The sequence below is a fragment of the Podarcis vaucheri genome (genome assembly GCF_965113315.1).
Source record: "Podarcis vaucheri genome assembly, chromosome: 1".
In the NCBI taxonomy this organism is placed as follows: Eukaryota; Metazoa; Chordata; class Lepidosauria; order Squamata; family Lacertidae; genus Podarcis; species Podarcis vaucheri.
The window spans coordinates 80977935-80993676 of record NC_138759.1 but is presented as its reverse complement, the minus strand read 5'-3'; the positions used below and the strand labels follow the sequence as shown (position 1 = coordinate 80993676).

The following is a 15742-nucleotide window of genomic DNA, read 5'->3' as shown; positions in this document are numbered from 1 at the left end:
GGGCAAGTATACAGTGTGTTTAGTGGTCTGGACAATTTTGTAACGTTTTGAGGACCCAGTACTTGCCATCGGTGGATCTCGGACTTGTAATGCATGGATAGGGAGATTCCACATTGAGCATGGGATCATTGTGATCAGATAGCATTCTGTGCATCTTTAGAGGAGCAGGGCTGGAGACTCAGAAGCCTGAGACATGTGCTTGGAACTTTCTGCACACAGAAGTTCTAGGGATAAAGGTCATCTGAACCTGCCCAGAGACACTATCATATTTTAAGCCACTGAATAGTGCGTCCATATAAACTTGAGAGAGCTTCCAATGTGCACCTTCCATTTTAGACTTCACTCTCTGTGGACATTGCATTTTTCACCTTCAGAGTGTGTTGGTTCTTCTTTTTCCCCTGCACTACTTTAAATCTGATTTAAAAAAGGGTGGTTGTAAGGTTAGTTGCATTCACTGACTTGGCATAATGTCTCTGCTTATATTTTTCTGGCAGAGTACCTTGGGCTAAGGCTCGCCAGACATATTTTGCCCGCGGAAAGAACAAGCAGTCTTTGGATGCTGTTGAAAAGGCAGCTTTCTTTGTGACTTTGGATGACACTGCTCAGGGTTACAGGGAAGAGGATCCAGTGATGTCAATGGACACCTATGCAAAGGCACTTCTACATGGCAAATGCTATGACAGGTATTTTGGGGTGTGGGAAGCAGACCATGATCTTTCGCTTTTCTATATATGTGTCCTGCTTGCCTTGTTCATACATTGTGGTAGCTTTATATTTTATCCTGGAACTTTGGTACAGTAAGCCCACAGCTTACACACATTTAACTTGTGCACAGTCAGCTTTACATACCTGACTAAATGAATGAATGAATGGGGGTGGAAAGTGGGTGGGGTTCTGGGGGAAATGACATTAGCAATCCCACTCGCCATTAAACCCAATGTGTTTTGAATGTACATGGTTTTGGCTTTAGGTGCAATCGCTGGAACATAACCCTCACGTAAATTGTGGGCTTAATGTATTATCTCTTACACTGAGAATCAAAATGGCACAAACAAAACAGTTTTTTTGTTCAGTGCCATGTGTATGAAAGGCATAACTTACTTTAATATAGTTTGTTACATATTTTACTTAAGGACCATTAAAATATTTAAATCAATAATTCTTTTCTTTTCTCTCTCTCTTTTTTAAGATGAGATGTGTTTGTGATATTTTTCTTAGCTCTAGATTTTCTTTTTTAAGCATTTGATGAATGTCGCATTTCTAACCTTTAGTGAAGTGCCCCTGGATATTTATTTACAAATATGTGTTTCATACATATAACTACATAGTTTCTCTCAGTGATTGCCAGGGATTGTACCTTCTTGGTGAGGGTACTAAGAATTCCCTAGCCCCTTCCACCGCAGAATACACTTCCTGGGAAGAGGGAATGAATGTGTTGTAGATTTGCCTGTTGTAAAACTTGGATAAAACAAACTATTTTGCTATGTTAACTAATCTTAACCTGCTTTTTATTTTTTGTAATATGTGATGCAGCTGCTCATTTCAGCTGCCCAGAGCCTACATGGCTTTCATATCATGTATGTTAAGTTGCACAAGTTCTTATTTCATACTGATCAACCTTGCATTCGTTACTCATTTCACTTTGAAGTTGCTGCTATAAATGTATGGTAAATCTAACTTTTCTTTTTAGGTGAATAGCAAGTCTTTATTTGCAAAGGTATAACTTTCATTAACACAATGTTGTGGGAACTTTCTGTCTCTTATAGGTGGTTTGACAAGTCATTCACTCTTGTAGTGTTTAAGAATGCTAAAATGGGCCTGAATACGGAACATTCTTGGGCAGATGCTCCTATTGTTGGCCATCTTTGGGAGGTGAGTGTGTGAATATTCAAAGTGGAGGCAAACCAAAATTAAACGTGGTACAGTACTTAAAAAGCTTAGCTCAGTGTAACATTATTGCAAGCAGTGGGCACGGAATCTAAAAGCGCTTTTCTTCTCTCTGTGTTCCAGAGAAGAGAAAAGTTACAGCACAAAAATACATTAGAAAAGCCTTCTTCTGTACAACTAAGACGAAGCTTAGATGAAGTCAAAAGAAGAAAATACCACTTATCTCTGTTCCCTAATGTCTGTGAAACATTTTGTTGCTCAGATTCCTTTATTCCCCCCAACCCCCAAGCAAACAACTAAAATTTCGTTCTGTATTGGCAAATGATAGGCCACAGGGTAAACATAGAAACAGTTTTCCATTGTTTTAGGCATTGACTTATCAGTGTGTCCTAAGCCTTATCAGTGTGTCAGCGTCTCAAGGAGGTCACTCAGAGCTACTAATAAACCTTGTATCTTCTTCAGCCTGGGGCATGGTTTCAACTTGACTAAAGCCTTTCTAAGCCTTCTGTTCCCATGCTCCAGCACAGACTGGTACATTTCTGCCCTTAAAGCAAACCTTTTGGCCTGCTTGAATGGTGAATCGGGAGTTCTCTCAACCAGTGTTTGCTTCCATTCCACGGTTTCTGGGGTGGTCACCTTTAACGTGCACACATATTCACCCCCAAAATTATCCGAGTAACAATCAGAAGAGATTTAAGTGCACTTAAATGCAGATAAGTATCAAATGCTGAAAGGCAAGGTTGGCAATTTTAAACAACTCAAGGTACAATAAGTTTTGTAAAATAGTAGCAATAACAAGGGTGCTGATCCTCTTTTCCCCTCTATATCCTTTTTTTTTTAATCTCAGAGGTTTTCTATAGTGATTTAAGCACGTTTCATGTTCTACAACAGTGTATTTATGGTGTATGTAATGATGTGCTTTCCTTGCTTCCCTCTTCCAACCCGGAACTCATTCCCAGAATGTGATGTCCTCCGACTGTCTTGAGCTGGGCTACACCGAAGATGGCCATTGCAAAGGAGAAGCTATTTCAGGCATTCCTATGCCTACCAGACTGCAGTGGGAAATCCCTGAAGAAGTAAGTGCAAAGCCACTTCTGGATCAATACTGCAACTTTCATCCTGCTGATTGAATTGCTCATCTGTCCATTTTTCAGTAAAGATAGCTATTGTCTAGCTAGGACTCAAATTAATCAAGAGATGTATTTTCATGAGATCTGCTAGGAAGAAAACCCAATAGTGTTGCACATTATAATTCTTGTTATTTTTTAATATGTTTTCAAATGCAGATCACAGAAATTATTGAATTAATTAATTAATATCCTGCCTTTCTCCCAGTGCAGGCAACTTACAACATGAATTAAAAAAAAACACGATTTAGCTAAAAAGCACACCAATCTCACACACACACACACACACACACACACACACACAAATGAAACAAGTTGCCATATTCAAAAAGCACTGAATCAAAAGAAAACCATTTAAAAACCAGTTAAAAGCTTCATTTAAACTGTGTTTGACAACATTTGTTGGCATAACTCAGTAACATTTTTCAAAATTGTACTTTTTAAGTAGTACAATTTGTTTGTACACTCATAAAATTTTTCAGAATTCATATAAAAATATATTTGAAATGCATTTGCTATTTAATATTTGGTTATCTTTTCGTACCACAAACTAATGGAACTGTCCAGCACTGGTAAATAGAATGGGGTTAGGAGTGAGGGGCAGGTGACTAGAAACATTTCTTTTATTTTAAGTGATGCTGGTTTTATATTCAGAACAATAGAGAATTAATAAATCTTTCCATGCTAGAATTTTTACTAGATTCATGGCAAAGTTCCATTTGTGTGAATCGCAGGAAACTGTTACTTTTGAAACTAAGCTCCAAATCAAAATTAAATTGCTAAACAAAAATAATAAATTTTCATCTTCTTAAACTGTTTTAAATGCTGCGTTTTAACCTGCCCTGGGACCTCAGGGTGAAGGGTGGGTAATTAATAATAAAAATGAAAATATAAAATGCATGGAACTATTTTTGTAATGTAACACTTGCTACTGTTTAGTGCCAAGAAGTGATTGAGAGGTCCCTGGCCGTGGCAAGGCCTCTAGCAGAGGATGTGGATTTCCATTCTTTTCCTTTTGACACCTTTGGGAAAGGATTGATGAAGAAAACAAAGACTAGCCCTGATGCATTTGTGCAACTTGCCCTGCAGCTTGCTCATTACCGGGTAAGTATGCTCAGCATGGTGTTCTGTATGAGATACTTGATAAAAGAAATATCTATCTGTGTGTTTGTGTGCACTTTAAATAATGGTTTCCTTTCATTTCTCTTTCATGAAAGAATGCATTATAAATGAGAAAATAATAATGCAAGGAAACTAGTAATTAAAGTGCTGCGACTGTCTCCTTCCCCAGGAACAGAAACTTAAGGAGCAGTTCGTCGCTTATCTGCGAGCAGTATCAAAAAGCAAGAAATAAAATGGGCTGAATCTGCAAACGGCAATCTTTTTCTGAAACACATTCAGGGTGCTTCACCTGCCTACACTGGACAGGCTGGGACTGCGGTTGCATTGTACTGTATTTAAAAAGTCACAAATAAGGTCGCAGAAACATGACATCACAGAAAATACTGGGATGCAGTGCTTTGACATTAACATCACCAGACTGCTCCATTAGAAGGTAGTTAACAAAGGATGGCTAATTCTGTGTGGGAAAGCTAATATGGAAATATCAGTAAAGAGATTTATGGATCCCTAGAATAATTTTGTAACTCACATTCCTTGCAAAATTATTAATAACCTATGCCTTTGTCAAATCCATGCTTATGTTTTCTCAAAAAAGCCAAGTCTTACTCATATAGCTCTCAATGAATCATAGGTTTGAAGAAGCATGTTTACATGAGTGATCTAATCAGCATTGCATACCTTGGTTTTCAAAATGTTTTTGAGAGAGTTCCTCCTTGAAGATCCTTAACATGGAATTCAGTTCTCAAAAAGCACATGGCAGATCTGGAAAGAATGCAGAAAAACACAACTGCAGGGACAATCCAGTGCAGATTTAAGCAAGCCCTGTTGAACTCAATAGGACTTACTTCTCAGTAGACAAACATCTGAGTAGTAATGGCTTTTCCTAATGAAGAAAAGCTAAGAAGCTAGGGAACTCTAGTTTAGAGGGCTGACAGTATACTCCTTTGTAAACTAAGCCCTACTGGATATACTCGTGTCTCAATAGAAACATAATATGGTGCTGAAAGTCTTCCTACATGCACATGCATGTTCTTTCTCTGTTTATGGAAACTGGTTCCATGCAGCCATGTAGAATATCACACTGACATGAGTGATGCAAGGTATTGCTTACTGGGTGCATAGTGGCATCTCACCAATATGTGGGATATGTGCTAATACACATACATGCGCCATATATTTTTCTGCACACATCCATGAAGCTGGTGTGCATGTATGAGAGATGGACACATACACAATGCACACATACTTTTCTGCAGGTACTCATTCAGCTAATGTGTCGCTTGCCAGTCTTCTAACAGAGATCATTGAGAACACAGAACTCGTTGAGGGAAATAATATTTCCATCAGATGCTCAGAACAAAGAGCAACACTATAAATTAGTCCTTGTCATTAATTTGGTGCATAATTTTTAGGTTGTGGATTCTTTATGTTAATTCAGCATATGTCGCATGTACCCAGTGTTTCTCAGGGCTTGAACTTGCTGCTTGCATCTAAATCTCTCTCTGAATTATTTTTAGGACATGGGGAAATTCTGTTTAACATATGAAGCATCAATGACCCGCCTATTCAGAGAAGGCAGAACAGAAACAGTTCGTTCATGTACTGTCCAGTCATGCAAATTTGTGCAAGCAATGGATGATCCAACTGAAAGTGTGAGTTTAATGTAGCAATCAATTATAGCTTTGCTTTTATTTTTATGTACAATTGCATGCAGCTTCTTGGGAAACTAATATTGTTTTTTTCTTATCCATCATAGCAGTTACAATGGCGCCATCAGGCCATATGGAGCCATTGTTAGGAGAAACTGTAAGGAATACAAGAAAATAATAAGAAATTCTGCTGCAGCAAAATCCAACTTTTACCTTTATCTGAAATATGCCTCGCCTCTTTTAGACAGAGCATATTAAATATTATAAGCATGCTATCTTATGCTGCGTGTGTTTTTTCCTTTCTGAAATAAAACATCTTGAAATAGACATTTGTAAGCTACTATAAGTGTGAAATCAAGGATGGGAAAACAAACATTTCTGATTTGCACCATCTGGTGGTCAGTGATGAAATGCTCTAGCTGAGAAAACTGGAAAGAAACACATGTTTCTATATTAGGACTCAATTGGAATTCAACGTCATGCCAATATAGTTGCTCTGTCAGTGCAAGTATTTCTGCTTCCCCTCTCCCCATAAGCTGTTCTGGAGAGTTCTCCCAACCTTCCCAGAGATGATGTGGGGCATGAGGGAAGGGGAACTCCCACTAGTACAGCTATTTTGTTAAATCAGACTCATGATCCCAAGCATTGACTCCTTCAAGATGTTTTTGTTTTCAATAGTAAAATTGGTTATGGAAATCATTTTCATTTCTAAAGCAGTTAAACAGTCATGTGTTAATAATGGGTGTCAAGCAACATTAAATCAATGCGTTCTTTTTATTGGTGTCTTATTCCAAATAGTAGGTGGAGAAAAAAAGTAGTATTCATTATGCCATGGGAGTGCAAAATATAAGCTATGAATTGATTTCAAACATTTTCTGTAATACAATGTTTTAAAAATTGGCATGTGCACTAAAATTCTGCCAATCATTCCAAGGTTATGGAATGTGACTGACTTCATAGAGGCCCTATGTGAAGCCCTAAAGTTTTTAGTAATATTGAATAGTAGTTGCATTTATAGAAAGATGTATCAATGTTTTACTGTATAATGACAAATCTGTAGTCACCAGGATAAAGTTCTGATAGATTAGGGTTGCCATACAAACAGTGTCTAGGCAGAATTCACTGAAAAGAAGCTCAACAAATTTGTGTCCGGATTTTCACTTTTAAAATATGGCAACCCTATAATAGCTGAATTATTTTGCATTGGTCTGTGTCCAATATACACAAGTACCCTAATTTCACATAAGAACTGTCCATATTCTCCAAACCAATCCAAAGTTTGAGAGACTGTCTTGAAATATCACAGTCATACTGACTGATGTGGACATTTTTTCAGACTTTTACTCTGAAATATGAAAGGATCCATTTATTTATGAAGAGATCCATTAATGTATTAAGTCAACATACTATTCATTTTGCTAGTTGACTTTGCAATCCAGAGAAGTACATAGATATCTGTATATGTACAACAGTACCCTTCCATGATTCCCTACTCCATGGTCCCTACTACTACCCTTTATTAGGAATTTCAACAGGGTTACCAAAACATCCCTGGAATTAAAAAAAAGCATTTGCACTGTGATAGGATACTGTAGCAGTAGGATACTGAAGGCGGAGAAAGCTAAAAGAGAGCTCTGCATGCCTCTGTGTGCCCATAATGTTCTGCCTTTAGGCTTTCAGGTACTCTAATGCTATTTTCAAATGAACATTTTGAATTTTCCCTCCCTTAATCCTCAGATTGAAAAGAAGCGTGCTCTATTCAAGGCTGCTGCTGATAATCATCAGCACTTGTATCGTCTTGCCATGACTGGTTCCGGCATTGATCGCCACCTTTTCTGCCTTTATGTGGTGTCCAAATACCTCGCAGTTGAATCTCCTTTCCTTAAGGAGGTGAGTAGTGATATAATGTGCTACTGATCACATAAGAAGTGGGAACTGTATTTTTTGGTTGACATACAAAGAATTGCCATGTTTCTGGGTGTTTTGAAGCATAGAAGGAAACTAGTTTTGTGGGTCTTAAATAAAGGTAATTTAGGCCTAATTTAAAACAACTGATTTACGTTTCATAATTATATGATCAATAAATAAATATATTTTCATAAACATTTAAAAGAAAAGACAGCAGTGGGCCATATGGACAAATAGTTTAACTCAATATAAAACAGCTTCCTAAATGTTTTTTAAAAATTTCCAAACAAGGATTACAAATATATCCAATATTGAGAGAGCTCTGTGAGCTGTTGTACCCTAAGTCTATCTTAGTATTGCTAGTTGGGAACAGGAATTTTTGGTGGTGCAATGGTTCATACACACATGCACATCAACCTAGCTGTATTCAATATCTTCCACAAAGCACCATTTTCACGAATGCTCCTGCTCAGTGGCAGAATTACATTCATGCTGGAGCACAGCATAGTTTTAATGGGCAGCATTCTCTGTTGCTCATCATGTGAAAATCTAAAGCACGCTTCTTTGTCAAAGAGCATTGACATGTCCTATAATATACCAGTCACACTGATGTGTAATCAGAAGACATTTTGGCATGAAAGTGGCATATGAAGTAATAAAATTAATGATCTCCATTCATTCTGGTGCACATTGGAATATTGTGACAGTACAATTGCTTGCTGACATGCTTCCACTAGGAAACTGTAGACCCAGTGCTTCAAAAGAAGAAAATATTTGTAGAAGAAGGAATGGGTTGTTTGGTAGAACTACATCCCTTGCTAACTGTGCTGTTCTGCTTATTTTCTCAGGTTTTGGCAGAACCCTGGAGACTTTCAACCAGTCAGACACCCCAACAGCATATTGATCTGAATAAGAACCCTGAAATGGAATCCAGCGGTGGAGGGTTTGGACCTGTAAGTTGAATGGTCTCTGTCTTTAAGAGAGGCAAGCACCAGTGCCCTAAGTACACTTCTGCCAGTTATACCTACCTGGTATAGCAAAAACACTTTCAGTGTAACTTATTATCCTCAAACTAGCATGGCACACAGCATCCCAAGCATTCCATGAGCTGACACAGCAAGTTATAGGACCATGACGTTGTAAACCTTGAGCTCTCATCTCTATGAGGAAAAGAGCTAGTGTAATGGCAAAGCAAATGAACTGTTAGCCGCGGAGTCCACAATTTCCGTTTTAGCTTATGAACTTACTGTATGGTCTTAGGTAAATTGTCATTCTATTAAACCAAATGCCCCCACAGCCCAGTAATAGTACAGTGGCACCTCAGGTTACAGACGCTTCAGGTTACAGACTCCACTAACCCAGAAATAGTACCTCTGGTTAAGAACTTTGCTTCAGGATAACAGAAATTGTGCTCCGGTGGCGCGGCAGCAGTGGGAGGCCCCATTAGCTAAAGTGGTGCTTCAGGTTAAGAATGGTTTCAGGTTAAGAACGGACCTCCAGAACGAATTAAGTTCTTAACCCGAGGTACCACTGTATTAACAGAAATTTCTGATAATGTATGTAAAACATATATTCAGGGCTTTTCTGTGGTGGCTCCGTGCTTGTGGAATGCTCTCTCTAAGGAGGCTCACTTGGTGCCTTTGTTGCATATCTTTATGCACCAGACAAAAACATTCCTCTTCTCCTAGGCCTTTGGCTAATTAAACAATCTATGGCCTTTTAAACTGGGCAGGAATGTGATTGTGTTTGTTTGTTACTATGGTATATATTTTTGTGTTTTTATATTGTAAACTGCCCTGTGATCTTCAGATGATGGGCAATATAGGGCAAGTAAATAAATAAATAAAACACATAAGGAAATGCTAAATGTTTGATTATATAAACAGAGCCCCAGAAAACACTTAGCAAACAAACTCTTCCCTTCATGCTGCCATGTGGGTCAAGGCCTTTCTCCCTAGATGCATTAAGTATTGTGGTCATAGGAAATATACCTGGGGTGAGAAAGCAATGTTTATACCGATTTGAGATTGTTTAGAAACTTAGTTGATAATTCTTCTGAGTTTGGGCCATGAACTCTTGCATAAATAATTCATTAAAACATAGAAGCTTGACATTTGCCACTTGAATTTTGTTTTTTTTAAATGGGCATAGTGTCTTCATAATATATTTGGTGGTAATACAGAATATGTCTTGACTATGCTACCACTCAGTGGATTTGTAACTGGCTGACTGACCGAACCCCAAGGGTGCTCATCAATGGTTCCTCTTCATACTGGAGAAGAGTGACTAGTGGGGTGCCACAGATTCTGTCTTGGGCCCGGTCTTATTCAACATCTTTATCAACGACTTGGATGATGGACTCAAGGGCATCCTGATCAAATTTGCAGATGACACCAAACTGGGAGAGGTGGCTAACACCCCAGAGGACAGGATCACACTTCAAAATGACCTTGACAGATTAGAGAACTGGGCCAAAACAAACAAGATGAACTTTAACAGGGAGAAATGTAAAGTATTGCACTTGGGCAAAAAAAATGAGAGGCACAAATACAAGATGGGTGACACCTGGCTTGAGAGCAGTACATGTGAAAAGGATCTAGGAGTCTTGGTTGACCACAAACTTGACATGAGCCAGCAGTGTGACGCGGCAGCTAAAAAAGCCAATGCAATTCTGGGCTGCATCAATAGGAGTATAGCATCTAGATCAAGGGAAGTAATAGTGCCACTGTATTCTGCTCTGGTCAGACCTCACCTGGAGTACTGTGTCCAGTTCTGGGCACCACAGTTCAAGAAGGACACTGACAAACTGGAACGTGTCCAGAGGAGGGCAACCAAAATGGTCAAAGGCCTGGAAACGATGCCTTATGAGGAACGGCTAAGGGAGCTGGGCATGTTTAGCCTGTAAAAAAGGAGATTAAGGGGTGATATGATAGCCATGTTCAAATATATAAAAGGATGTCACATAGAGGAGGGAGAAAGGTTGTTTTCTGCTGCTCCAGAGAAGCGGACACGGAGCAATGGATCCAAACTACAAGAAAGAAGATTCCACCTAAACATTAGGAAGAACTTCCTGACAGTAAGAGCTGTTTGACAGTGGAATTTGCTGCCAAGGAGTGTGGTGGAGTCTCCTACTTTGGAGGTCTTTAAGCAGAGGCTTGACAACCATATGTCAGGAGTGCTCTGATGGTGTTTCCTGCTTGGCAGGGGGTAGGACTCAATGGCCCTTGTGGTCTATTCCAACTCTATGATTCTATGTGCCCAGGGTGTTCTAGAACCATCTTATCATGATGGGAAAGTACTCAGGTGAGTTTTGGGTTGGGACACTCCCCCCTCCCCTCTTTTCTGGCACAGTCAAGGAAGATCAGACGTGTTTAGCATCTCTTCTGAACCCAGACAAACTGCAACTATTCTTTCCTATGGATTACCAAATCAAGCTAAGTTCAAAGCTTGATGAAATTGGCTTATTTTAATAAACCGTGGTTCATATTAACCACTATTTATGGTGCACATAACATGCTAAACTGTGGTTAATTGGACACAGAAGGGAAAGCTTCACATCTGTTTGTGGCTGTGCCACAAGGGAGGAGGGGAGAGCATGCAAGTCTAAGGCTCAACTAGGCTCATTCCTGTAACAATAAATCATAGCTGATCATTACATCTGAACAAAGTCTATTCTACTATGGGCCATTTCTTAAGAGGATTTTAAAAGATAAATCATTAGAGGCTTTTACATGAATGTATAGTAACACACTCCAAATGCTTCTTCCACAGGTTGCTGATGATGGTTATGGTGTCTCATATATAATTGTGGGTGATAATCTTATCAATTTCCATGTATCCAGCAAATTTTCTTGCCCTGAAACAGTAAGTGTCTGAAGTCCAGAGCGTTCTGTACACTCGGTTAATAGGCCTAGTGTTCTGTTAGAGAGAATCGTGTTTGGGATATTTTTCAATATTTGTCTAGCAGAAGATTGAATCTAAAAGTTAAAAAAAATAACCCAACAGATTTTTCAAAATATAAGCTACATGTTTTCTAGACTATATCTGTTATGGATACTATGGTTTTCTGTTCCTGATAAATATGCAAATATTTTGCTTGTACCGAGCAGTCATCATTCATAGTTCAAGCAGTATTGTACAATTTGCTGTCCTTTGTGATGTTATATTATTTTGTTATATTTCCTCCGAAGCTTCAGAACTGGTCTGTCTTAGGAGACAGAATGTCTCAGGTTAGAAGATCCTGGAGTATGTCACAGGCTCACATACCATGAGACTTGTTCCATCTCTCCAAACTATTGTCCAGATTGATCCAATCAATGCTATTACAAATCTTTTTCCTTTGTTCATATATCCTCACATTATCCAAAATGTCCTTGACCTGTCTCCTTATTTGCACAGTTTCTTGCTCAACCATGTTGTTGGCTTGTCCCAGCTATCCTGGTGCAGAATGGATGCTGCTACTAACTGTAATCAGTTACATTTACTAGAACTTCTGCATAGATTATAATGCTTCATATGTTTAGTTAGAGAAGCCTTTTCTCTGACAGTTGAATTGATGTTATCTCTTTAAACCTGATGCTGTTTTTTAAAATATGCTGTGTTCCTTATGTTGCCTTGTATACAGTATCACAGGTAATTTGGATTCGCTGCTGTTGGTCAAGACACATTAATTTTCATTAGGCCTTCTTGACTTTATGGAGTTTGTGGGGACTAGAGGTCCTTTAACTTTCTGCACAAATGCAGTCCCATCCTTCCACAAATCAAACTATGCAACCTAGTCACAGTATGTTGCAAACAAAGAAAAGAATCAGATACAAGAAACATTTTAATCTTCTTTGTTCTTGACCACATATCAATGAGACTTCTGTCTAAGGAGCAACAAAAATTCTTCTAAGCTACTGTGGTGTTTCAGCTCTGAGCAGACTGATATTGTAAAACAAATACAGCAAAGAAGTAATAGCAAACAGTTAATATCTCCCCCTCCTTCTCCTCCCCAAATATGTATCAAGAGAAGTAAATCATTCACTTGAAAACCTGCACATATAAACCCCTCCTGTGTTTGTATGGTGTGAATTACTCGATATATTTACCTGTAGACTTTGTATTGTTATCGGCAGGTTCTCATTTATAAGAAAAGAATGATTCCTACTATGTATTGCATCATATCTCCATAGTCCAATATTACTGTTAAGGTGAAACCAGTTTCTGGCATTTTTTTTTCACCAGTAGGAAATTACATATTTATCTAAGAAATTGTTTTTTAAAACTCATAGATGGTGGAATCCAGTGGACGTCACTTTGCTGAAAGGATCCATCAGCAGAACAGGGAGGGAGGCAATTTTTGGCAATTCCCCAACTCCCTCCAAGTCTGTTCTGGAGGGTTGGGGAGCATCTGGAGCAGATTTTTGGAATAAACAGAAAGCTGCTGGGGGCATAGCTGCCAACCTTCCCCCTTTTTTAAGGGAAATTCACTTATTCCGAATAGGATTCCTCACAAGAAAAGGGAAAAGTTGACAGAATATAAATATGAATTATCATATTTGTTTGTATCTATGTTATGTATCTACACACTATGAACTATATAATAATGAGAGTTCCATGTAACTAAATATGGATTTCTTACTCTGTTTATTGTTTAGAATTCCCATCGTTTTGGAAAGAACATCAAACAAGCATTGTGTGACATCCTTAACTTGTTCAGTCTTGGCAAAAATTCAACCAAGTGATTCCCTAACAGCAAGTCAACTAAACATCCTGTGTTGGCAGTGAGAACTCTTCTGATCAGTGGCTGAAAACAAGGCAGCTATGCAGCAATCCATTCAGAGTTATATAAATAAGTATTATTGGGAGAAGTTCCAACATCCATTACTACAGTTGATCAGAAGAGTTTTCTTCTCCCCAAGATATGACTTTTGGTATTCTCTGTGTTATTAGAAGAGCTGCAAACTGGCCACAAGTTAAGATGTCTAGACCTGTCCTAATTTGGTGTACATTTGATCATTTCTTACTTTAAAATCTCTCTACCTGTATTCTACAAATGAAGAGATGAAAATAGTGCATTCCAATCTCATGTCAACAAAAAACCTGACTTGAAAAGTACCTGTAGCAAACCATCAATTAATGTATCTGCTGGGGGTTTTTTTAATCAGTAAGTGACAACTTCGGGCATTCATTTTAAATAAAAGCATTTCATTAAGCTGAACATAAAATAATATTCTGGCAAACCTAATGTAATGCGCTAAGTGAAAAAAATGTTTTGTTGCTTGGAACTAAGCTTATATTGCCATAGGTCACTGATGAAATATTTGCTCTACCCGCAACTGCGACAATTGAACATACCCTAGTATTTTTCTGCGTTCTCACTTACGTTGTGAATGGTCCTGCTTTACCTGTATTCCAGTACATCAAAAACAGAGGTTCTAAATGCAGGACATTATTACACTGTGGGGTGTTTTGTATTAACTTGTAAATTGTCTGCTAGATATGGAAAGTAGAGCTGCTGAACTTGGAAATAGAGTTGCTAATTCACAATAACTTATCTAGGTATATTTGGGTAAAAGTCAGCACATTTCTGAATGGTGTTGCATTTGAATAGTCCAACATGAAATTTCCTTTGGTTTTAACCTAATGAAAGCCCTTTCCTTTGAGACAAGAGTAATTTCTATGCTAGTTTTTTTAAAAAAAAGTTTCAATAGAACTTTTTTGTTTCAAATGGGAGATCACTATCAGTGAAAGCTGCCACATTTCATAACATTTCCCTATATTTCAGGAAAGTTAGCCATCAGATGCAAAATTTGTGGGACAATTCACAGTGCAAGCTAGTCTCAGCCTAGGTGGCACATTGTCATTTGCCTTAAGCAACTCCTGCCTTATGTGCAATCATGAAAAATTATAATGGAGAAACCTTCAATATACTTAGGTCATGGTTAAAATATGTGGTCCCAAACTCAATGTCTTAAAAATAGAAGGCATGGCAAATCATGAATAATATTACCAGAGAATTTGTAATGAGAATTACAAGGAAAATGCTATGGGGGCTCATGGCTGGCACAAAGTACACTAAAAAGCCTAAAAATATTAACATTACAAAAATATAACAGCAAAGTCCTCTTGGCAATCTTTAAATAAAACTAAGAGTTTAGTGCAGCAATTACATCTGCTTATATGAATTAGGCTATAAAAAAGATCATGCAACATGTTCAGAGATTTTAATATTCAATCTTGATGTTCCAGAACATTTAACATTTAAAACAAATTGAGGGTGTGAGAAGAAGGTCTCTTCTGTCCTGAGATGAAGAATATTAATAATATTCTTGGTTGTTCAACATGTCGGCTTGGGTATAAAATGAAGGTCAGATGGCAATGCTCTGTAAATAAATATTAGAGTACAGAGCCCCCCACAGGAATGGGTGGAACATGTTACGTTTGATTAACTACAGTAAATAAACAAAATTTGGGGTGGGTGGTAATGAATCCTAAAATGCAGCATGATGTCTAATCAATGTACAGCAGCAAGTTAAGAGTCAGTGTTTCGGAGCTTTGTTCATATGCTTTATATTGTCCACTGACTAATATATTAATTTTAAGGTAAATAATCTTTTTTATTAAGAGCTTACTTAGGTTTGACTCAGGTTTTAGATATTTCCAATGTAATCATAGTTAATGCATTATCAATGCAATTTTTGCATTCTTTAAGGGAATGTAATTGGCGGAGGACAACCTTTTTTTATTGCAAGTGTTTGGAGGTTAAGCTGTCGTGCATTTTTTATTTGACACCAAACAATTTCTAAAAAGACTTGGGTTGTATCCTCTCAGAATGTCAGCTGCATGTAAATAATGTTCCATTGGTTGTAAATCTTTAAACGCACAGTAAGCATAGGTTATCCTTAATAAAGAAATTAATATTCTGATGTTTGTGATTTTATTTCATAGATGTGGGAACACATTCATTTCTATCATAGTCTTATAAATTCCAAAGAACATTCATTTCAAAAGAATTGTCAAGGATTATATATGCTAGAAAAAAGAGTCTACTTAGATTGATCTTAT

The 15742-nt window shown here is 37.8% G+C and overlaps 1 protein-coding gene across 2 annotated transcripts in view; it reads left to right on the top strand.

The window, feature by feature from the left end:
- The window catches only part of CPT1A (carnitine palmitoyltransferase 1A), a 45480-nt gene extending 29877 nt beyond the window's left edge, over window positions 1-15603 (top strand). For both annotated transcript variants that reach the window (XM_082191354.1, XM_082191355.1), the window contains exons 11-19: window positions 495-683; window positions 1767-1872; window positions 2847-2963; window positions 3954-4118; window positions 5654-5788; window positions 7523-7675; window positions 8542-8646; window positions 11465-11557; window positions 13333-15603. In XM_082191354.1, coding sequence (XP_082047480.1) covers window positions 495-683; window positions 1767-1872; window positions 2847-2963; window positions 3954-4118; window positions 5654-5788; window positions 7523-7675; window positions 8542-8646; window positions 11465-11557; window positions 13333-13419 — 1150 coding nt within the window. In that variant the 3' untranslated portion in view covers window positions 13420-15603. The remainder of the gene's footprint in view (window positions 1-494; window positions 684-1766; window positions 1873-2846; window positions 2964-3953; window positions 4119-5653; window positions 5789-7522; window positions 7676-8541; window positions 8647-11464; window positions 11558-13332) is intronic.
- The last annotated feature ends 139 nt before the right edge of the window (window positions 15604-15742 follow it).